The sequence below is a fragment of the Magallana gigas genome, chromosome 6, assembly GCF_963853765.1.
Source record: "Magallana gigas chromosome 6, xbMagGiga1.1, whole genome shotgun sequence".
Classification (NCBI taxonomy): domain Eukaryota; kingdom Metazoa; phylum Mollusca; class Bivalvia; order Ostreida; family Ostreidae; genus Magallana; species Magallana gigas.
The window spans coordinates 12,390,714-12,415,109 of NC_088858.1; the positions used below are offsets into that span (position 1 = coordinate 12,390,714).

At 38.2% G+C, this 24,396-nt stretch overlaps 1 protein-coding gene across 1 annotated transcript; it reads right to left on the reverse strand.

Moving 5' to 3' along the window:
• Window positions 1-11: 11 nt before the first annotated feature.
• LOC117689270 (IgGFc-binding protein-like) lies at window positions 12-23,213 on the reverse strand. Its single transcript, XM_066087195.1, has 41 exons — window positions 22,957-23,213; window positions 22,731-22,832; window positions 21,180-21,421; window positions 20,755-21,080; window positions 20,353-20,666; window positions 20,038-20,249; window positions 19,782-19,932; window positions 18,974-19,234; window positions 18,748-18,849; window positions 17,194-17,435; window positions 16,769-17,094; window positions 16,367-16,680; window positions 16,052-16,263; window positions 15,796-15,946; window positions 14,988-15,248; window positions 14,762-14,863; window positions 13,209-13,450; window positions 12,784-13,109; window positions 12,382-12,695; window positions 12,067-12,278; window positions 11,811-11,961; window positions 11,003-11,263; window positions 10,777-10,878; window positions 9,225-9,466; window positions 8,800-9,125; window positions 8,398-8,711; window positions 8,083-8,294; window positions 7,827-7,977; window positions 7,019-7,279; window positions 6,793-6,894; window positions 5,239-5,480; window positions 4,814-5,139; window positions 4,412-4,725; window positions 4,082-4,308; window positions 3,841-3,991; window positions 3,033-3,293; window positions 2,807-2,908; window positions 1,253-1,494; window positions 828-1,153; window positions 426-739; window positions 12-322 (listed from the first exon to the last, which is right to left on the reverse strand). The coding sequence occupies exons 3-41, from the start codon at window positions 21,351-21,353 to the stop codon at window positions 12-14; spliced, it is 9,180 nt and encodes a 3,059-aa protein (XP_065943267.1). The 5' UTR covers window positions 21,354-21,421; window positions 22,731-22,832; window positions 22,957-23,213.
• Window positions 23,214-24,396: the final 1,183 nt, after the last annotated feature.

The following is a 24,396-nucleotide window of genomic DNA, read 5'->3' on the forward strand; positions in this document are numbered from 1 at the left end:
CCTTGCTGTAATCAGAAATATGATGCAGTCAAAACACAAGTGTCTTTGTGGAGAAAGATAGCAAAACAGCCTGATTTTCTTGACAATCGGTGGACCTTGGGTTTACTCACTGGATAATAGCGACCTTGCATCATGCATCCACACTCGCTGTACGGCACACACTTATCTCCCTCTCTGACGTAACCTTTCTTGCATTGGCAACCGGCGATATCGACATCGGTGCAGGTATCTTCTGATTTCGGCGACTGACAAGTGTTAGGACATCCACTTCCATCTTCCACGTACTCCTCGTTTTCTTGGCACTTTTGAGACTCGGGTAACGCTGGAAACGAGAGGTGACGCAGTCACTGATAGCGATCTGAAATCCTTCTGAATGATTCAAAAACAGCGCGTCACCTTCAATAATCAAATAAATGTATACTTACAGCATGAGGTGATATTTCTCCAATCATTCTTCTCTGGCGGCGCATATCCATTTTCTACACATTGCTCCTCAAATTCTTCGAGCGCTGAGCACATAATCTTCTTGAGTGCAGGTCCGTCATTGTTGCAGGCATCAATGAGACATGATGAGAACGGATTGATTCCGTCCGGCTCCTCTGACTTTTTCATCCATTCTACGCATTTCCCGAACGGGTTTTGATCCGAAGTGTCCGACATCAGACCACAAGCTTCAGTTTTGCTATATTTTGCAGTCTGCGTCTTTGTGCAGCTGGAAAACGCCGGTGTTGGACCGCACCTGTGCACGATACATGCAGAGAGATCTAGAACAATAGCAATCCAAACAACTGGTTAATGACTGTCAACTTGAGTTTAGCCATACTTACGCTGATAAAGGATTCTGGGCGTCAACCACACGATAGCTGTCCCCGATCTCTCTGTATTTGTCCTTGGCTTTTAAACGAGAAACACTAGTTCCGTTGGCCAGTCGGAAATCGTCCCGCTTTCCGTTGCAGTCTCCACAGATTCCAGTCAACTTTCCGCCGTATTTGCTCCTATCAGCAGTTACCTCTACGGAGTGTTTGCCATCCCAAAGAACTGTCACTCCGCACGAAGCTGACTTAAGCTTAACAAAACGACGTCCAACTGTTGTCAGTAAAATACCACCTTTCTCGAAGCGTGATTTGCTCACATCTATCCCTGTACCATTCACCTTAAACGAAAATGGATTGTGTCGAGTAACGTATACCTCGGGAAGTGTGCGATGCTTCGATATAACTGTATTCATCCCCGTTCGCGGGAAAGTTCTTACCTCAGTTTTTCTGCCTTTGAACAACACCACGTAGCTTCCACCGATCTCGACGTCAACTTGCTTTGTATAGGACACTTTCTTTTTATTGTTTCGCCTTTCATTTGATACCATGATGTTGAAAGCACATGGAGTCTTCTCGGTCGTTTTGGTCAGCGTGTACTTGCAAACGCCCATGAAGTGAATTTTCGACCCGTCGTACGTTTTGTAATGTGGGTCTCCGGATGCACGACACACGCAGGCAGCTGAAGCAAAATGAACACTTTCATTGATTCACTGGCTTGATTTGCATTGTTTGTGGTCATTTTTCTGAGGAATACAATACATTCATAACAACATGAAAAGGAAAAAATAAGATATCATTCCCTCTTTCGGGTAAATTGACACAATCAATCCAAAAGGTATATTCGAAAATCTTCTATTCTGATATCCTCTTTGTGAAGTGCAAGCACAGGCTTTGCTAGTTTTAATGGACAAATAAATTTGGAAACAAATGAGATTACTGTATGAAGCATTCACCAATACCAGTTCAAATCAGTGATGGGGTATTCGTAATCAGCTGTAATCGATTACAGGTTGCTGAGTAATCAGGAGTAATCAGTAATCATCCGTTTTTAGGATTACAAGTAATCGTAATTTAATGGATTTCTCTTTTAAACGGTCCTGTAATCATGATTAATTTCTGATTACTCTAATGATTACAATAATAAAAAAAAATACGTCAATTCATTGTTATTACAAATATTAGTTGAATAAGGTTCAATTTTAGATATGGTTTATTTACTGTTATCAAAACACAATTCACATCTATTGCTATGTACCTAATTGTCAAATGTATGCAAAACGGGAACACACTCTATAAGATCATATCCTTAACACAGCAATGATATATACCACCGTGTTCCTAGTCAACCAGTTTATTAATTGTGGTAAAAACCTATTCCAATTTATAGTCTAAGTTCAACACATATCTATACAGTCAATTGTGTGTTTTGTATTTAATCTATATCGGTAAAACTGTGTCTTATTTGATGAATGAATTAATGTCCTTAGCTTTTTTTTTTTAGGAACATGGAGATAGTCAAAATGTTAAATGATGATAAAGTGTACTAAAGAAGCTTGTAAAAATTGATGACTTGATATCAGAATTGATACTTCTGTTCAAAATGCTTTTTTCTTTCCAAAATATTAAATATATAAACTAAGAATTAAAAAAAAAAACAGAGAAAAAACACACTAAATACATGTACTGGTAAAGTAATCGAAAGTAATCATAAGTAATTATGATAACAAGAAGGAAAAGTAATCTAATGTTAACGATTACTTCTAAAATTGGATGTAATCAGCTTGTAATAAATTACTTTTAAAACCCAAAGTAATTGTAATTTAATTGATTACTTTTAAAAATAATCAACCCCATCCCTGCTTCAAATAAAAATCCACGTTTACAATCCCCGTAGTTAATGCGACTTTCATTCGAAATGCAATAAGATATGAATATAAATACACACGTGTACATTTTAGTTTGTGTGAACATGGAACGATGATTCGACAAACCTGTGCAGCCTGTCTTTGGGTTTCCGCGATAGCCTTTCTTACACCGACATTTGCGGCCTCTCCTTTTCGGAAAGGCATTGGCACCGCATTTCAGGTTGCAGACTACAATGTCAACGATTGCAATCTCTGTCACAAAACCTTTGATGCACTTTAATATCTTAATATGAACAAAGTGTAGCACAAGCAGCGATTTGCTTTTAAGAGATCGAAACAAATCAAAACTTACACTTCTCTTGATAAGTGACTTTGAAAACTCCGCGACATCCCTTGCTTACTTCCACCTGCCACGCTCTCTGCTTCTTTATTAATTTGAAAGACTTGTTCTTCTTGCAAGAACTTGAGCCAGGATTTTGTTCGACAAGTCCAATTTGTACATTTTCTACATCCTGCGGAATATTCGGTTTGCAGGTGGAAGGAACAGCCTTCCCGTTTTTGATTCTGCTGGCACAGGATATTTGCCTTTGCTTTCTTTGGCATTTTTCTACAACTAAAATATAACGCTTTATTGTGAAACATAATTCAATAGTTTTTGCTGTGATCGACTATAAAAGAATCAAAGTGGACTAAACATTGGACACAATGATGTCTCTACAGATCTTAAGCAGTCCTACATGAACGCTGTGGCGTCAGATTCCAATTCGATTGCACTGATTTCAAAATGGTTCTTAATATATCCAAACACTCTTGAATCAAGAACATGCTTTACTTTGTGTTTTGCAGCATATTCATAAAAGAACAGAATGTCTGCAATCGCATGAGTCGCTGACGACAAAGACTAATTTTTCACCTTTGCTACATTCAAAAATAATTCAGTGGTTTGAAAATATATATTCATGCATATGTATATTCACACATTTCTTTGGAAAAACATACATTTCTTGTTTAAAGAATTGTTCAAACATGTGAAACATTGGTAACATAATGCTTATTATGACACACAGCCATTTGAAAATTTAGGTTATGCAAAATGTGATGCTCAGGAATATGATCCCAAAAGGATGTCTCACCACGTGAATTGAGATTGAGAGGGTTACCTTTCCTCCGACAACTGCCTATTCCTTTGGTGGATTTGCATGTCTCTCCTCTGCCACAGCTGTTTCCGACCTTGACAGCTACAGGTGCCCCGCCCACCAACTTGCAGGACATTTTTACATTGCAGTTCTTGGAGAGAATGGAGGTTCCTTGCTGTAATCAGAAATATGATGCAGTCAAAACACAAGTGTCTTTGTGGAGAAAGATAGCAAAACAGCCTGATTTTCTTGACAATCGGTGGACCTTGGGTTTACTCGCTGGATAATAGCGACCTTGCATCATGCATCCACACTCGCTGTACGGCACACACTTATCTCCCTCTCTGACGTAACCTTTCTTGCATTGGCAACCGGCGATATCGACATCGGTGCAGGTATCTTCTGATTTCGGCGACTGACAAGTGTTAGGACATCCACTTCCATCTTCCACGTACTCCTCGTTTTCTTGGCACTTTTGAGACTCGGGTAACGCTGGAAACGAGAGGTGACGCAGTCACTGATAGCGATCTGAAATCCTTCTGAATGATTCAAAAACAGCGCGTCACCTTCAATAATCAAATAAATGTATACTTACAGCATGAGGTGATATTTCTCCAATCATTCTTCTCTGGCGGCGCATATCCATTTTCTACACATTGCTCCTCAAATTCTTCGAGCGCTGAGCACATAATCTTCTTGAGTGCAGGTCCGTCATTGTTGCAGGCATCAATGAGACATGATGAGAACGGATTGATTCCGTCCGGCTCCTCTGACTTTTTCATCCATTCTACGCATTTCCCGAACGGGTTTTGATCCGAAGTGTCCGACATCAGACCACAAGCTTCAGTTTTGCTATATTTTGCAGTCTGCGTCTTTGTGCAGCTGGAAAACGCCGGTGTTGGACCGCACCTGTGCACGATACATGCAGAGAGATCTAGAACAATAGCAATCCAAACAACTGGTTAATGACTGTCAACTTGAGTTTAGCCATACTTACGCTGATAAAGGATTCTGGGCGTCAACCACACGATAGCTGTCCCCGATCTCTCTGTATTTGTCCTTGGCTTTTAAACGAGAAACACTAGTTCCGTTGGCCAGTCGGAAATCGTCCCGCTTTCCGTTGCAGTCTCCACAGATTCCAGTCAACTTTCCGCCGTATTTGCTCCTATCAGCAGTTACCTCTACGGAGTGTTTGCCATCCCAAAGAACTGTCACTCCGCACGAAGCTGACTTAAGCTTAACAAAACGACGTCCAACTGTTGTCAGTAAAATACCACCTTTCTCGAAGCGTGATTTGCTCACATCTATCCCTGTACCATTCACCTTAAACGAAAATGGATTGTGTCGAGTAACGTATACCTCGGGAAGTGTGCGATGCTTCGATATAATTGTATTCATCCCCGTTCGCGGGAAAGTTCTTACCTCAGTCTTTCTGCCTTTGAACAACACCACGTAGCTTCCACCGATCTCGACGTCAACTTGCTTTGTATAGGACACTTTCTTTTTATTGTTTCGCCTTTCATTTGATACCATGATGTTGAAAGCACATGGAGTCTTCTCGGTCGTTTTGGTCAGCGTGTACTTGCAAACGCCCATGAAGTGAATTTTCGACCCGTCGTACGTTTTGTAATGTGGGTCTCCGGATGCACGACACACGCAGGCAGCTGAAGCAAAATGAACACTTTCATTGATTCACTGGCTTGATTTGCATTGTTTGTGGTCATTTTTCTGAGGAATACAATACATTCATAACAACATGAAAAGGAAAAATAAGATATCATTCCCTCTTTCGGGTAAATTGACACAATCAATCCAAAAGGTATATTCGAAAATCTTCTATTCTGATATCCTCTTTGTGAAGTGCAAGCACAGGCTTTGCTAGTTTTAATGGACAAATAAATTTGGAAACAAATGAGATTACTGTATGAAGCATTCACCAATACCAGTTCAAATCAGTGATGGGGTATTCGTAATCAGCTGTAATCGATTACAGGTTGCTGAGTAATCAGGAGTAATCAGTAATCATCCGTTTTTAGGATTACAAGTAATCGTAATTTAATGGATTTCTCTTTTAAACGGTCCTGTAATCATGATTAATTTCTGATTACTCTAATGATTACAATAATAAAAAAAAAATACGTCAATTCATTGTTATTACAAATATTAGTTGAATAAGGTTCAATTTTAGATATGGTTTATTTACTGTTATCAAAACACAATTCACATCTATTGCTATGTACCTAATTGTCAAATGTATGCAAAACGGGAACACACTCTATAAGATCATATCCTTAACACAGCAATGATATATACCACCGTGTTCCTAGTCAACCAGTTTATTAATTGTGGTAAAAACCTATTCCGATTTATAGTCTAAGTTCAACACATATCTATACAGTCAATTGTGTGTTTTGTATTTAATCTATATCGGTAAAACTGTGTCTTATTTGATGAATGAATTAATGTCCTTAGCTTTTTTTTTTTAGGAACATGGAGATAGTCAAAATGTTAAATGATGATAAAGTGTACTAAAGAAGCTTGTAAAAATTGATGACTTGATATCAGAATTGATACTTCTGTTCAAAATGCTTTTTTCTTTCCAAAATATTAAATATATAAACTAAGAATTAAAAAAAAAAACAGAGAAAAAACACACTAAATACATGTACTGGTAAAGTAATCGAAAGTAATCATAAGTAATTATGATAACAAGAAGGAAAAGTAATCTAATGTAATCGATTACTTCTAAAATTGGATGTAATCAGCTTGTAATAAATTACTTTTAAAACCCAAAGTAATTGTAATTTAATTGATTACTTTTAAAAATAATCAACCCCATCCCTGCTTCAAATAAAAATCCACGTTTACAATCCCCGTAGTTAATGCGACTTTCATTCGAAATGCAATAAGATATGAATATAAATACACACGTGTACATTTTAGTTTGTGTGAACATGGAACGATGATTCGACAAACCTGTGCAGCCTGTCTTTGGGTTTCCGCGATAGCCTTTCTTACACCGACATTTGCGGCCTCTCCTTTTCGGAAAGGCATTGGCACCGCATTTCAGGTTGCAGACTACAATGTCAACGATTGCAATCTCTGTCACAAAACCTTTGATGCACTTTAATATCTTAATATGAACAAAGTGTAGCACAAGCAGCGATTTGCATTTAAGAGATCGAAACAAATCAAAACTTACACTTCTCTTGATAAGTGACTTTGAAAACTCCGCGACATCCCTTGCTTACTTCCACCTGCCACGCTCTCTGCTTCTTTATTAATTTGAAAGACTTGTTCTTCTTGCAAGAACTTGAGCCAGGATTTTGTTCGACAAGTCCAATTTGTACATTTTCTACATCCTGCGGAATATTCGGTTTGCAGGTGGAAGGAACAGCCTTCCCGTTTTTGATTCTGCTGGCACAGGATATTTGCCTTTGCTTTCTTTGGCATTTTTCTACAACTAAAATATAACGCTTTATTGTGAAACATAATTCAATAGTTTTTGCTGTGATCGACTATAAAAGAATCAAAGTGGACTGAACATTGGACACAATGATGTCTCTACAGATCTTAAGCAGTCCTACATGAACGCTGTGGCGTCAGATTCCAATTCGATTGCACTGATTTCAAAATGGTTCTTAATATATCCAAACACTCTTGAATCAAGAACATGCTTTACTTTGTGTTTTGCAGCATATTCATAAAAGAACAGAATGTCTGCAATCGCATGAGTCGCTGACGACAAAGACTAATTTTTCACCTTTGCTACATTCAAAAATAATTCAGTGGTTTGAAAATATATATTCATGCATATGTATATTCACACATTTCTTTGGAAAAACATACATTTCTTGTTTAAAGAATTGTTCAAACATGTGAAACATTGGTAACATAATGCTGATTATGACACACAGCCATTTGAAAATTTAGGTTATGCAAAATGTGATGCTCAGGAATATGATCCCAAAAGGATGTCTCACCACGTGAATTGAGATTGAGAGGGTTACCTTTCCTCCGACAACTGCCTATTCCTTTGGTGGATTTGCATGTCTCTCCTCTGCCACAGCTGTTTCCGACCTTGACAGCTACAGGTGCCCCGCCCACCAACTTGCAGGACATTTTTACATTGCAGTTCTTGGAGAGAATGGAGGTTCCTTGCTGTAATCAGAAATATGATGCAGTCAAAACACAAGTGTCTTTGTGGAGAAAGATAGCAAAACAGCCTGATTTTCTTGACAATCGGTGGACCTTGGGTTTACTCACTGGATAATAGCGACCTTGCATCATGCATCCACACTCGCTGTACGGCACACACTTATCTCCCTCTCTGACGTAACCTTTCTTGCATTGGCAACCGGCGATATCGACATCGGTGCAGGTATCTTCTGATTTCGGCGACTGACAAGTGTTAGGACATCCACTTCCATCTTCCACGTACTCCTCGTTTTCTTGGCACTTTTGAGACTCGGGTAACGCTGGAAACGAGAGGTGACGCAGTCACTGATAGCGATCTGAAATCCTTCTGAATGATTCAAAAACAGCGCGTCACCTTCAATAATCAAATAAATGTATACTTACAGCATGAGGTGATATTTCTCCAATCATTCTTCTCTGGCGGCGCATATCCATTTTCTACACATTGCTCCTCAAATTCTTCGAGCGCTGAGCACATAATCTTCTTGAGTGCAGGTCCGTCATTGTTGCAGGCATCAATGAGACATGATGAGAACGGATTGATTCCGTCCGGCTCCTCTGACTTTTTCATCCATTCTACGCATTTCCCGAACGGGTTTTGATCCGAAGTGTCCGACATCAGACCACAAGCTTCAGTTTTGCTATATTTTGCAGTCTGCGTCTTTGTGCAGCTGGAAAACGCCGGTGTTGGACCGCACCTGTGCACGATACATGCAGAGAGATCTAGAACAATAGCAATCCAAACAACTGGTTAATGACTGTCAACTTGAGTTTAGCCATACTTACGCTGATAAAGGATTCTGGGCGTCAACCACACGATAGCTGTCCCCGATCTCTCTGTATTTGTCCTTGGCTTTTAAACGAGAAACACTAGTTCCGTTGGCCAGTCGGAAATCGTCCCGCTTTCCGTTGCAGTCTCCACAGATTCCAGTCAACTTTCCGCCGTATTTGCTCCTATCAGCAGTTACCTCTACGGAGTGTTTGCCATCCCAAAGAACTGTCACTCCGCACGAAGCTGACTTAAGCTTAACAAAACGACGTCCAACTGTTGTCAGTAAAATACCACCTTTCTCGAAGCGTGATTTGCTCACATCTATCCCTGTACCATTCACCTTAAACGAAAATGGATTGTGTCGAGTAACGTATACCTCGGGAAGTGTGCGATGCTTCGATATAATTGTATTCATCCCCGTTCGCGGGAAAGTTCTTACCTCAGTCTTTCTGCCTTTGAACAACACCACGTAGCTTCCACCGATCTCGACGTCAACTTGCTTTGTATAGGACACTTTCTTTTTATTGTTTCGCCTTTCATTTGATACCATGATGTTGAAAGCACATGGAGTCTTCTCGGTCGTTTTGGTCAGCGTGTACTTGCAAACGCCCATGAAGTGAATTTTCGACCCGTCGTACGTTTTGTAATGTGGGTCTCCGGATGCACGACACACGCAGGCAGCTGAAGCAAAATGAACACTTTCATTGATTCACTGGCTTGATTTGCATTGTTTGTGGTCATTTTTCTGAGGAATACAATACATTCATAACAACATGAAAAGGAAAAATAAGATATCATTCCCTCTTTCGGGTAAATTGACACAATCAATCCAAAAGGTATATTCGAAAATCTTCTATTCTGATATCCTCTTTGTGAAGTGCAAGCACAGGCTTTGCTAGTTTTAATGGACAAATAAATTTGGAAACAAATGAGATTACTGTATGAAGCATTCACCAATACCAGTTCAAATCAGTGATGGGGTATTCGTAATCAGCTGTAATCGATTACAGGTTGCTGAGTAATCAGGAGTAATCAGTAATCATCCGTTTTTAGGATTACAAGTAATCGTAATTTAATGGATTTCTCTTTTAAACGGTCCTGTAATCATGATTAATTTCTGATTACTCTAATGATTACAATAATAAAAAAAAATACGTCAATTCATTGTTATTACAACTATTAGTTGAATAAGGTTCAATTTTAGATATGGTTTATTTACTGTTATCAAAACACAATTCACATCTATTGCTATGTACCTAATTGTCAAATGTATGCAAAACGGGAACACACTCTATAAGATCATATCCTTAACACAGCAATGATATATACCACCGTGTTCCTAGTCAACCAGTTTATTAATTGTGGTAAAAACCTATTCCAATTTATAGTCTAAGTTCAACACATATCTATACAGTCAATTGTGTGTTTTGTATTTAATCTATATCGGTAAAACTGTGTCTTATTTGATGAATGAATTAATGTCCTTAGCTTTTTTTTTTAGGAACATGGAGATAGTCAAAATGTTAAATGATGATAAAGTGTACTAAAGAAGCTTGTAAAAATTGATGACTTGATATCAGAATTGATACTTCTGTTCAAAATGCTTTTTTCTTTCCAAAATATTAAATATATAAACTAAGAATTAAAAAAAAAAACAGAGAAAAAACACACTAAATACATGTACTGGTAAAGTAATCGAAAGTAATCATAAGTAATTATGATAACAAGAAGGAAAAGTAATCTAATGTTAACGATTACTTCTAAAATTGGATGTAATCAGCTTGTAATAAATTACTTTTAAAACCCAAAGTAATTGTAATTTAATTGATTACTTTTAAAAATAATCAACCCCATCCCTGCTTCAAATAAAAATCCACGTTTACAATCCCCGTAGTTAATGCGACTTTCATTCGAAATGCAATAAGATATGAATATAAATACACACGTGTACATTTTAGTTTGTGTGAACATGGAACGATGATTCGACAAACCTGTGCAGCCTGTCTTTGGGTTTCCGCGATAGCCTTTCTTACACCGACATTTGCGGCCTCTCCTTTTCGGAAAGGCATTGGCACCGCATTTCAGGTTGCAGACTACAATGTCAACGATTGCAATCTCTGTCACAAAACCTTTGATGCACTTTAATATCTTAATATGAACAAAGTGTAGCACAAGCAGCGATTTGCTTTTAAGAGATCGAAACAAATCAAAACTTACACTTCTCTTGATAAGTGACTTTGAAAACTCCGCGACATCCCTTGCTTACTTCCACCTGCCACGCTCTCTGCTTCTTTATTAATTTGAAAGACTTGTTCTTCTTGCAAGAACTTGAGCCAGGATTTTGTTCGACAAGTCCAATTTGTACATTTTCTACATCCTGCGGAATATTCGGTTTGCAGGTGGAAGGAACAGCCTTCCCGTTTTTGATTCTGCTGGCACAGGATATTTGCCTTTGCTTTCTTTGGCATTTTTCTACAACTAAAATATAACGCTTTATTGTGAAACATAATTCAATAGTTTTTGCTGTGATCGACTATAAAAGAATCAAAGTGGACTAAACATTGGACACAATGATGTCTCTACAGATCTTAAGCAGTCCTACATGAACGCTGTGGCGTCAGATTCCAATTCGATTGCACTGATTTCAAAATGGTTCTTAATATATCCAAACACTCTTGAATCAAGAACATGCTTTACTTTGTGTTTTGCAGCATATTCATAAAAGAACAGAATGTCTGCAATCGCATGAGTCGCTGACGACAAAGACTAATTTTTCACCTTTGCTACATTCAAAAATAATTCAGTGGTTTGAAAATATATATTCATGCATATGTATATTCACACATTTCTTTGGAAAAACATACATTTCTTGTTTAAAGAATTGTTCAAACATGTGAAACATTGGTAACATAATGCTGATTATGACACACAGCCATTTGAAAATTTAGGTTATGCAAAATGTGATGCTCAGGAATATGATCCCAAAAGGATGTCTCACCACGTGAATTGAGATTGAGAGGGTTACCTTTCCTCCGACAACTGCCTATTCCTTTGGTGGATTTGCATGTCTCTCCTCTGCCACAGCTGTTTCCGACCTTGACAGCTACAGGTGCCCCGCCCACCAACTTGCAGGACATTTTTACATTGCAGTTCTTGGAGAGAATGGAGGTTCCTTGCTGTAATCAGAAATATGATGCAGTCAAAACACAAGTGTCTTTGTGGAGAAAGATAGCAAAACAGCCTGATTTTCTTGACAATCGGTGGACCTTGGGTTTACTCACTGGATAATAGCGACCTTGCATCATGCATCCACACTCGCTGTACGGCACACACTTATCTCCCTCTCTGACGTAACCTTTCTTGCATTGGCAACCGGCGATATCGACATCGGTGCAGGTATCTTCTGATTTCGGCGACTGACAAGTGTTAGGACATCCACTTCCATCTTCCACGTACTCCTCGTTTTCTTGGCACTTTTGAGACTCGGGTAACGCTGGAAACGAGAGGTGACGCAGTCACTGATAGCGATCTGAAATCCTTCTGAATGATTCAAAAACAGCGCGTCACCTTCAATAATCAAATAAATGTATACTTACAGCATGAGGTGATATTTCTCCAATCATTCTTCTCTGGCGGCGCATATCCATTTTCTACACATTGCTCCTCAAATTCTTCGAGCGCTGAGCACATAATCTTCTTGAGTGCAGGTCCGTCATTGTTGCAGGCATCAATGAGACATGATGAGAACGGATTGATTCCGTCCGGCTCCTCTGACTTTTTCATCCATTCTACGCATTTCCCGAACGGGTTTTGATCCGAAGTGTCCGACATCAGACCACAAGCTTCAGTTTTGCTATATTTTGCAGTCTGCGTCTTTGTGCAGCTGGAAAACGCCGGTGTTGGACCGCACCTGTGCACGATACATGCAGAGAGATCTAGAACAATAGCAATCCAAACAACTGGTTAATGACTGTCAACTTGAGTTTAGCCATACTTACGCTGATAAAGGATTCTGGGCGTCAACCACACGATAGCTGTCCCCGATCTCTCTGTATTTGTCCTTGGCTTTTAAACGAGAAACACTAGTTCCGTTGGCCAGTCGGAAATCGTCCCGCTTTCCGTTGCAGTCTCCACAGATTCCAGTCAACTTTCCGCCGTATTTGCTCCTATCAGCAGTTACCTCTACGGAGTGTTTGCCATCCCAAAGAACTGTCACTCCGCACGAAGCTGACTTAAGCTTAACAAAACGACGTCCAACTGTTGTCAGTAAAATACCACCTTTCTCGAAGCGTGATTTGCTCACATCTATCCCTGTACCATTCACCTTAAACGAAAATGGATTGTGTCGAGTAACGTATACCTCGGGAAGTGTGCGATGCTTCGATATAATTGTATTCATCCCCGTTCGCGGGAAAGTTCTTACCTCAGTCTTTCTGCCTTTGAACAACACCACGTAGCTTCCACCGATCTCGACGTCAACTTGCTTTGTATAGGACACTTTCTTTTTATTGTTTCGCCTTTCATTTGATACCATGATGTTGAAAGCACATGGAGTCTTCTCGGTCGTTTTGGTCAGCGTGTACTTGCAAACGCCCATGAAGTGAATTTTCGACCCGTCGTACGTTTTGTAATGTGGGTCTCCGGATGCACGACACACGCAGGCAGCTGAAGCAAAATGAACACTTTCATTGATTCACTGGCTTGATTTGCATTGTTTGTGGTCATTTTTCTGAGGAATACAATACATTCATAACAACATGAAAAGGAAAAATAAGATATCATTCCCTCTTTCGGGTAAATTGACACAATCAATCCAAAAGGTATATTCGAAAATCTTCTATTCTGATATCCTCTTTGTGAAGTGCAAGCACAGGCTTTGCTAGTTTTAATGGACAAATAAATTTGGAAACAAATGAGATTACTGTATGAAGCATTCACCAATACCAGTTCAAATCAGTGATGGGGTATTCGTAATCAGCTGTAATCGATTACAGGTTGCTGAGTAATCAGGAGTAATCAGTAATCATCCGTTTTTAGGATTACAAGTAATCGTAATTTAATGGATTTCTCTTTTAAACGGTCCTGTAATCATGATTAATTTCTGATTACTCTAATGATTACAATAATAAAAAAAAATACGTCAATTCATTGTTATTACAAATATTAGTTGAATAAGGTTCAATTTTAGATATGGTTTATTTACTGTTATCAAAACACAATTCACATCTATTGCTATGTACCTAATTGTCAAATGTATGCAAAACGGGAACACACTCTATAAGATCATATCCTTAACACAGCAATGATATATACCACCGTGTTCCTAGTCAACCAGTTTATTAATTGTGGTAAAAACCTATTCCAATTTATAGTCTAAGTTCAACACATATCTATACAGTCAATTGTGTGTTTTGTATTTAATCTATATCGGTAAAACTGTGTCTTATTTGATGAATGAATTAATGTCCTTAGCTTTTTTTTTTTAGGAACATGGAGATAGTCAAAATGTTAAATGATGATAAAGTGTACTAAAGAAGCTTGTAAAAATTGATGACTTGATATCAGAATTGATACTTCTGTTCAAAATGCTTTTTTCTTTCCAAAATATTAAATATATAAACTAAGAATTAAAAAAAAAAACAGAGAAAAAACACACTAAATACATGTACTGGTAAAGTAATCGAAAGTAATCATAAGTAATTATGATAACAAGAAGGAAAAGTAATCTAATGTTAACGATTACTTCTAAAATTGGATGTAATCAGCTTGTAATAAATTACTTTTAAAACCCAAAGTAATTGTAATTTAATTGATTACTTTTAAAAATAATCAACCCCATCCCTGCTTCAAATAAAAATCCACGTTTACAATCCCCGTAGTTAATGCGACTTTCATTCGAAATGCAATAAGATATGAATATAAATACACACGTGTACATTTTAGTTTGTGTGAACATGGAACGATGATTCGACAAACCTGTGCAGCCTGTCTTTGGGTTTCCGCGATAGCCTTTCTTACACCGACATTTGCGGCCTCTCCTTTTCGGAAAGGCATTGGCACCGCATTTCAGGTTGCAGACTACAATGTCAACGATTGCAATCTCTGTCACAAAACCTTTGATGCACTTTAATATCTTAATATGAACAAAGTGTAGCACAAGCAGCGATTTGCTTTTAAGAGATCGAAACAAATCAAAACTTACACTTCTCTTGATAAGTGACTTTGAAAACTCCGCGACATCCCTTGCTTACTTCCACCTGCCACGCTCTCTGCTTCTTTATTAATTTGAAAGACTTGTTCTTCTTGCAAGAACTTGAGCCAGGATTTTGTTCGACAAGTCCAATTTGTACATTTTCTACATCCTGCGGAATATTCGGTTTGCAGGTGGAAGGAACAGCCTTCCCGTTTTTGATTCTGCTGGCACAGGATATTTGCCTTTGCTTTCTTTGGCATTTTTCTACAACTAAAATATAACGCTTTATTGTGAAACATAATTCAATAGTTTTTGCTGTGATCGACTATAAAAGAATCAAAGTGGACTAAACATTGGACACAATGATGTCTCTACAGATCTTAAGCAGTCCTACATGAACGCTGTGGCGTCAGATTCCAATTCGATTGCACTGATTTCAAAATGGTTCTTAATATATCCAAACACTCTTGAATCAAGAACATGCTTTACTTTGTGTTTTGCAGCATATTCATAAAAGAACAGAATGTCTGCAATCGCATGAGTCGCTGACGACAAAGACTAATTTTTCACCTTTGCTACATTCAAAAATAATTCAGTGGTTTGAAAATATATATTCATGCATATGTATATTCACACATTTCTTTGGAAAAACATACATTTCTTGTTTAAAGAATTGTTCAAACATGTGAAACATTGGTAACATAATGCTGATTATGACACACAGCCATTTGAAAATTTAGGTTATGCAAAATGTGATGCTCAGGAATATGATCCCAAAAGGATGTCTCACCACGTGAATTGAGATTGAGAGGGTTACCTTTCCTCCGACAACTGCCTATTCCTTTGGTGGATTTGCATGTCTCTCCTCTGCCACAGCTGTTTCCGACCTTGACAGCTACAGGTGCCCCGCCCACCAACTTGCAGGACATTTTTACATTGCAGTTCTTGGAGAGAATGGAGGTTCCTTGCTGTAATCAGAAATATGATGCAGTCAAAACACAAGTGTCTTTGTGGAGAAAGATAGCAAAACAGCCTGATTTTCTTGACAATCGGTGGACCTTGGGTTTACTCACTGGATAATAGCGACCTTGCATCATGCATCCACACTCGCTGTACGGCACACACTTATCTCCCTCTCTGACGTAACCTTTCTTGCATTGGCAACCGGCGATATCGACATCGGTGCAGGTATCTTCTGATTTCGGCGACTGACAAGTGTTAGGACATCCACTTCCATCTTCCACGTACTCCTCGTTTTCTTGGCACTTTTGAGACTCGGGTAACGCTGGAAACGAGAGGTGACGCAGTCACTGATAGCGATCTGAAATCCTTCTGAATGATTCAAAAACAGCGCGTCACCTTCAATAATCAAATAAATGTATACTTACAGCATGAGGTGATATTTCTCCAATCATTCTTCTCTGGCGGCGCATATCCATTTTCTACACATTGCTCCTCAAATTCTTCGAGCGCTGAGCACATAATCTTCTTGAGTGCAGGTCCGTCATTGTTGCAGGCATCAATGAGACATGATGAGAACGGATTGATTCCGTCCGGCTCCTCTGACTTTTTCATCCATTCTACGCATTTCCCGAACGGGTTTTGATCCGAAGTGTCCGACATCAGACCACAAGCTTCAGTTTTGCTATATTTTGCAGTCTGCGTCTTTGTGCAGCTGGAAAACGCCGGTGTTGGACCGCACCTGTGCACGATACATGCAGAGAGATCTAGAACAATAGCAATCCAAACAACTGGTTAATGACTGTCAACTTGAGTTTAGCCATACTTACGCTGATAAAGGATTCTGGGCGTCAACCACACGATAGCTGTCCCCGATCTCTCTGTATTTGTCCTTGGCTTTTAAACGAGAAACACTAGTTCCGTTGGCCAGTCGGAAATCGTCCCGCTTTCCGTTGCAGTCTCCACAGATTCCAGTCAACTTTCCGCCGTATTTGCTCCTATCAGCAGTTACCTCTACGGAGTGTTTGCCATCCCAAAGAACTGTCACTCCGCACGAAGCTGACTTAAGCTTAACAAAACGACGTCCAACTGTTGTCAGTAAAATACCACCTTTCTCGAAGCGTGATTTGCTCACATCTATCCCTGTACCATTCACCTTAAACGAAAATGGATTGTGTCGAGTAACGTATACCTCGGGAAGTGTGCGATGCTTCGATATAACTGTATTCATCCCCGTTCGCGGGAAAGTTCTTACCTCAGTTTTTCTGCCTTTGAACAACACCACGTAGCTTCCACCGATCTCGACGTCAACTTGCTTTGTATAGGACACTTTCTTTTTATTGTTTCGCCTTTCATTTGATACCATGATGTTGAAAGCACATGGAGTCTTCTCGGTCGTTTTGGTCAGCGTGTACTTGCAAACGCCCATGAAGTGAATTTTCGACCCGTCGTACGTTTTGTAATGTGGGTCTCCGGATGCACGACACACGCAGGCAGCTGAAGCAAAATGAACACTTTCATTGATTCACTGGCTTGATTTGCATTGTTTGTGGTCATTTTTCTGAGGAATACAATACATTCATAACAACATGAAAAGGAAAAAATAAGATATCATTCCCTCTTTCGGGTAAATTGACACAATCAATCCAAAAGGTATATTCGAAAATCTTCTATTCTGATATCCTCTTTGTGAAGTGCAAGCACAGGCTTTGCTAGTTTTAATGGACAAATAAATTTGGAAACAAATGAGATTACTGTATGAAGCATTCACCAATACCAGTTCATATCAGTGATGGGGTATTCGTAATCAGCTGTAATCGATTACAGGTTGCTGAGTAATCAGGAGTAATCAGTAATCATCCGTTTTTAGGATTACAAGTAATCGTAATTTAATGGATTTCTCTTTTAAACGGTCCTGTAATCATGATTAATTTCTGATTACTCTAATGATTACAATAATAAAAAAAAATACGTCAATTCATTGTTATTACAAATATTAGTTGAATAAGGTTCAATTTTAGATATGGTTTATTTACTGTTATCAAAACACAATTCACATCTATTGCTATGTACCTAATTGTCAAATGTATGCAAAACGGGAACACACTCTATAAGATCATATCCTTAACACAGCAATGATATATACCACCGTGTTCCTAGTCAACCAGTTTATTAATTGTGGTAAAAACCTATTCCAATTTATAGTCTAAGTTCAACACATATCTATACAGTCAATTGTGTGTTTTGTATTTAATCTATATCGGTAAAACTGTGTCTTATTTGATGAATGAATTAATGTCCTTAGCTTTTTTTTTTTAGGAACATGGAGATAGTCAAAATGTTAAATGATGATAAAGTGTACTAAAGAAGCTTGTAAAAATTGATGACTTGATATCAGAATTGATACTTCTGTTCAAAATGCTTTTTTCTTTCCAAAATATTAAATATATAAACTAAGAATTAAAAAAAAAAACAGAGAAAAAACACACTAAATACATGTACTGGTAAAGTAATCGAAAGTAATCATAAGTAATTATGATAACAAGAAGGAAAAGTAATCTAATGTTAACGATTACTTCTAAAATTGGATGTAATCAGCTTGTAATAAATTACTTTTAAAACCCAAAGTAATTGTAATTTAATTGATTACTTTTAAAAATAATCAACCCCATCCCTGCTTCAAATAAAAATCCACGTTTACAATCCCCGTAGTTAATGCGACTTTCATTCGAAATGCAATAAGATATGAATATAAATACACACGTGTACATTTTAGTTTGTGTGAACATGGAACGATGATTCGACAAACCTGTGCAGCCTGTCTTTGGGTTTCCGCGATAGCCTTTCTTACACCGACATTTGCGGCCTCTCCTTTTCGGAAAGGCATTGGCACCGCATTTCAGGTTGCAGACTACAATGTCAACGATTGCAATCTCTGTCACAAAACCTTTGATGCACTTTAATATCTTAATATGAACAAAGTGTAGCACAAGCAGCGATTTGCTTTTAAGAGATCGAAACAAATCAAAACTTACACTTCTCTTGATAAGTGACTTTGAAAACTCCGCGACATCCCTTGCTTACTTCCACCTGCCACGCTCTCTGCTTCTTTATTAATTTGAAAGACTTGTTCTTCTTGCAAGAACTTGAGCCAGGATTTTGTTCGACAAGTCCAATTTGTACATTTTCTACATCCTGCGGAATATTCGGTTTGCAGGTGGAAGGAACAGCCTTCCCGTTTTTGATTCTGCTGGCACAGGATATTTGCCTTTGCTTTCTTTGGCATTTTTCTACAACTAAAATATAACGCTTTATTGTGAAACATAATTCAATAGTTTTTGCTGTGATCGACTATAAAAGAATCAAAGTGGACTAAACATTGGACACAATGATGTCTCTACAGATCTTAAGCAGTCCTACATGAACGCTGTGGCGTCAGATTCCAATTCGATTGCACTGATTTCAAAATGGTTCTTAATATATCCAAACACTCTTGAATCAAGAACATGCTTTACTTTGTGTTTTGCAGCATATTCATAAAAGAACAGAATGTCTGCAATCGCATGAGTCGCTGACGACAAAGACTAATTTTTCACCTTTGCTACATTCAAAAATAATTCAGTGGTTTGAAAATATATATTCATGCATATGTATATTCACACATTTCTTTGGAAAAACATACATTTCTTGTTTAAAGAATTGTTCAAACATGTGAAACATTGGTAACATAATGCTGATTATGACACACAGCCATTTGAAAATTTAGGTTATGCAAAATGTGATGCTCAGGAATATGATCCCAAAAGGATGTCTCACCACGTGAATTGAGATTGAGAGGGTTACCTTTCCTCCGACAACTGCCTATTCCTTTGGTGGATTTGCATGTCTCTCCTCTGCCACAGCTGTTTCCGACCTTGACAGCTACAGGTGCCCCGCCCACCAACTTGCAGGACATTTTTACATTGCAGTTCTTGGAGAGAATGGAGGTTCCTTGCTGTAATCAGAAATATGATGCAGTCAAAACACAAGTGTCTTTGTGGAGAAAGATAGCAAAACAGCCTGATTTTCTTGACAATCGGTGGACCTTGGGTTTACTCACTGGATAATAGCGACCTTGCATCATGCATCCACACTCGCTGTACGGCACACACTTATCTCCCTCTCTGACGTAACCTTTCTTGCATTGGCAACCGGCGATATCGACATCGGTGCAGGTATCTTCTGATTTCGGCGACTGACAAGTGTTAGGACATCCACTTCCATCTTCCACGTACTCCTCGTTTTCTTGGCACTTTTGAGACTCGGGTAACGCTGGAAACGAGAGGTGACGCAGTCACTGATAGCGATCTGAAATCCTTCTGAATGATTCAAAAACAGCGCGTCACCTTCAATAATCAAATAAATGTATACTTACAGCATGAGGTGATATTTCTCCAATCATTCTTCTCTGGCGGCGCATATCCATTTTCTACACATTGCTCCTCAAATTCTTCGAGCGCTGAGCACATAATCTTCTTGAGTGCAGGTCCGTCATTGTTGCAGGCATCAATGAGACATGATGAGAACGGATTGATTCCGTCCGGCTCCTCTGACTTTTTCATCCATTCTACGCATTTCCCGAACGGGTTTTGATCCGAAGTGTCCGACATCAGACCACAAGCTTCAGTTTTGCTATATTTTGCAGTCTGCGTCTTTGTGCAGCTGGAAAACGCCGGTGTTGGACCGCACCTGTGCACGATACATGCAGAGAGATCTAGAACAATAGCAATCCAAACAACTGGTTAATGACTGTCAACTTGAGTTTAGCCATACTTACGCTGATAAAGGATTCTGGGCGTCAACCACACGATAGCTGTCCCCGATCTCTCTGTATTTGTCCTTGGCTTTTAAACGAGAAACACTAGTTCCGTTGGCCAGTCGGAAATCGTCCCGCTTTCCGTTGCAGTCTCCACAGATTCCAGTCAACTTTCCGCCGTATTTGCTCCTATCAGCAGTTACCTCCACGGAGTGTTTGCCATCCCAAAGAACTGTCACTCCGCACGAAGCTGACTTAAGCTTAACAAAACGACGTCCAACTGTTGTCAGTAAAATACCACCTTTCTCGAAGCGTGATTTGTTCACATCTATCCCTGTACCATTCACCTTAAACGAAAATGGATTGTGTCGAGTAACGTATACCTCGGGAAGTGTGCGATGCTTCGATATAACTGTATTCATCCCCGTTCGCGGGAAAGTTCTTACCTCAGTTTTTCTGCCTTTGAACAACACCACGTAGCTTCCACCGATCTCGACGTCAACTTGCTTTGTATAGGACACTTTCTTTTTATTGTTTCGCCTTTCATTTGATACCATGATGTTGAAAGCACATGGAGTCTTCTCGGTCGTTTTGGTCAGCGTGTACTTGCAAACGCCCATGAAGTGAATTTTCGACCCGTCGTACGTTTTGTAATGTGGGTCTCCGGATGCACGACACACGCAGGCAGCTGAAGCAAAATGAACACTTTCATTGATTCACTGGCTTGATTTGCATTGTTTGTGGTCATTTTTCTGAGGAATACAATACATTCATAACAACATGAAAAGGAAAAAATAAGATATCATTCCCTCTTTCGGGTAAATTGACACAATCAATCCAAAAGGTATATTCGAAAATCTTCTATTCTGATATCCTCTTTGTGAAGTGCAAGCACAGGCTTTGCTAGTTTTAATGGACAAATAAATTTGGAAACAAATGAGATTACTGTATGAAGCATTCACCAATACCAGTTCAAATCAGTGATGGGGTATTCGTAATCAGCTGTAATCGATTACAGGTTGCTGAGTAATCAGGAGTAATCAGTAATCATCCGTTTTTAGGATTACAAGTAATCGTAATTTAATGGATTTCTCTTTTAAACGGTCCTGTAATCATGATTAATTTCTGATTACTCTAATGATTACAATAATAAAAAAAAATACGTCAATTCATTGTTATTACAAATATTAGTTGAATAAGGTTCAATTTTAGATATGGTTTATTTACTGTTATCAAAACACAATTCACATCTATTGCTATGTACCTAATTGTCAAATGTATGCAAAACGGGAACACACTCTATAAGATCATATCCTTAACACAGCAATGATATATACCACCGTGTTCCTAGTCAACCAGTTTATTAATTGTGGTAAAAACCTATTCCAATTTGTAGTCTAAGATCAACACATATCTATACAGTCAATTGTGTGTTTTGTATTTAATCTATATCGGTAAAACTGTGTCTTATTTGATGAATGAATTAATGTCCTTAGCTTTTTTTTTTAGGAACATGGAGATAGTCAAAATGTTAAATGATGATAAAGTGTACTAAAGAAGCTTGTAAAAATTGATGACTTGATATCAGAATTGATACTTCTGTTCAAAATGCTTTTTTCTTTCCAAAATATTAAATATATAAACTAAGAATTAAAAAAAAACAGAGAAAAAACACACTAAATACATGTACTGGTAAAGTAATCGAAAGTAATCATAAGTAATTATGATAACAAGAAGGAAAAGTAATCTAATGTAATCGATTACTTCTAAAATTGGATGTAATCAGCTTGTAATAAATTACTTTTAAAACCCAAAGTAATTGTAATTTAATTGATTACTTTTAAAAATAATCAACCCCATCCCTGCTTCAAATAAAAATCCACGTTTACAATCCCCGTAGTTAATGCGACTTTCATTCGAAATGCAATAAGATATGAATATAAATACACACGTGTACATTTTAGTTTGTGTGAACATGGAACGATGATTCGACAAACCTGTGCAGCCTGTCTTTGGGTTTCCGCGATAGCCTTTCTTACACCGACATTTGCGGCCTCTCCTTTTCGGAAAGGCATTGGCACCGCATTTCAGGTTGCAGACTACAATGTCAACGATTGCAATCTCTGTCACAAAACCTTTGATGCACTTTAATATCTTAATATGAACAAAGTGTAGCACAAGCAGCGATTTGCTTTTAAGAGATCGAAACAAATCAAAACTTACACTTCTCTTGATAAGTGACTTTGAAAACTCCGCGACATCCCTTGCTTACTTCCACCTGCCACGCTCTCTGCTTCTTTATTAATTTGAAAGACTTGTTCTTCTTGCAAGAACTTGAGCCAGGATTTTGTTCGACAAGTCCAATTTGTACATTTTCTACATCCTGCGGAATATTCGGTTTGCAGGTGGAAGGAACAGCCTTCCCGTTTTTGATTCTGCTGGCACAGGATATTTGCCTTTGCTTTCTTTGGCATTTTTCTACAACTAAAATATAACGCTTTATTGTGAAACATAATTCAATAGTTTTTGCTGTGATCGACTATAAAAGAATCAAAGTGGACTAAACATTGGACACAATGATGTCTCTACAGATCTTTAGCAGTCCTACATGAACGCTGTGGCGTCAGATTCCAATTCGATTGCACTGATTTCAAAATGGTTCTTAATATATCCAAACACTCTTGAATCAAGAACATGCTTTACTTTGTGTTTTGCAGCATATTCATAAAAAAAACAGAATGTCTGCAATCGCATGAGTCGCTGACGACAAAGACTAATTTTTCACCTTTGCTACATTCAAAAATAATTCAGTGGTTTGAAAATATATATTCATGCATATGTATATTCACACATTTCTTTGGAAAAACATACATTTCTTGTTTAAAGAATCACAGGATGAATGACCATCTTTAAGTCCTCCTTAAAGATAGCTTAAAAGTGTTTAAAGGTAGCTTAAAGACGATCTTTAAGCCACCTTTAAGCTACCTTTAAGCTATAAGTATTGCTTAAAGGTGGCTTAAAGAAAGCGTAAAGATGGCTTAAAGGCAGCTTAAAGACTATCTTTAAGCCACCTTTAAGCCACCTTTAAGGACAACTTATAGGTCCTTAATGTCCAAACTTCTTTAAGCCACCTTTAAGCCACCTTTAAGCTACCTTTAAGCCACCTTTAAGCCATTAAAAAAAATTTAATTCAATATTGTGCCTAATTTCCAACAAAATGTATTAACTTTATGAAAGAATAGGTATTTAAACGGTTTTTGTTCTAGAAAGAAAAATGAAAAAAAAACACACAAAAAACCGGCCACGGCGAGAATTGAACCCGGGGCCCTTAGTTTACTAGCATCACCACACATCCTCTGCGCCACGGTAACTTTCATATATATGAGCGTTTTTATATCCTATATATAAGTGGATATTGAATCACTGTATTGAATGTGTTTACTTGAAAAGATTTTGACAAACCATTCAGTTTGTAACAATCAATTATATCTAATTTATAAATTACATGCATGCATGTATTTAGAATGAAATACGGAACTTGGTCTTCAGTGAACAAAAATATATTATACCTAAATGGAAACCGTAGGTTCACTATAGTAGGCTTTCTTAGTTAATAAATTTAAACCGAGTAGATATACGTTCATCTAATTTATAGCTATAAAA

Bases quoted from the DNA above. Each gene is read 5' to 3' on its own strand.
- LOC117689270 (XM_066087195.1), bottom strand. From the start codon at position 21,353: ATGGGCGTTTGCAAGTACACGCTGACCAAAACGACCGAGAAGACTCCA. The intron at 17,095-17,193 runs GTAAGAACTTTC...TTTTCGTTTAAG, and splicing joins TCAAAGGCAGAAAAACTGAG to GTGAATGGTACAGGGATAGA. The intron at 5,481-6,792 runs GTTTGTCGAATC...ATTTTGCTTCAG, and splicing joins CCCAAAGACAGGCTGCACAG to CTGCCTGCGTGTGTCGTGCA.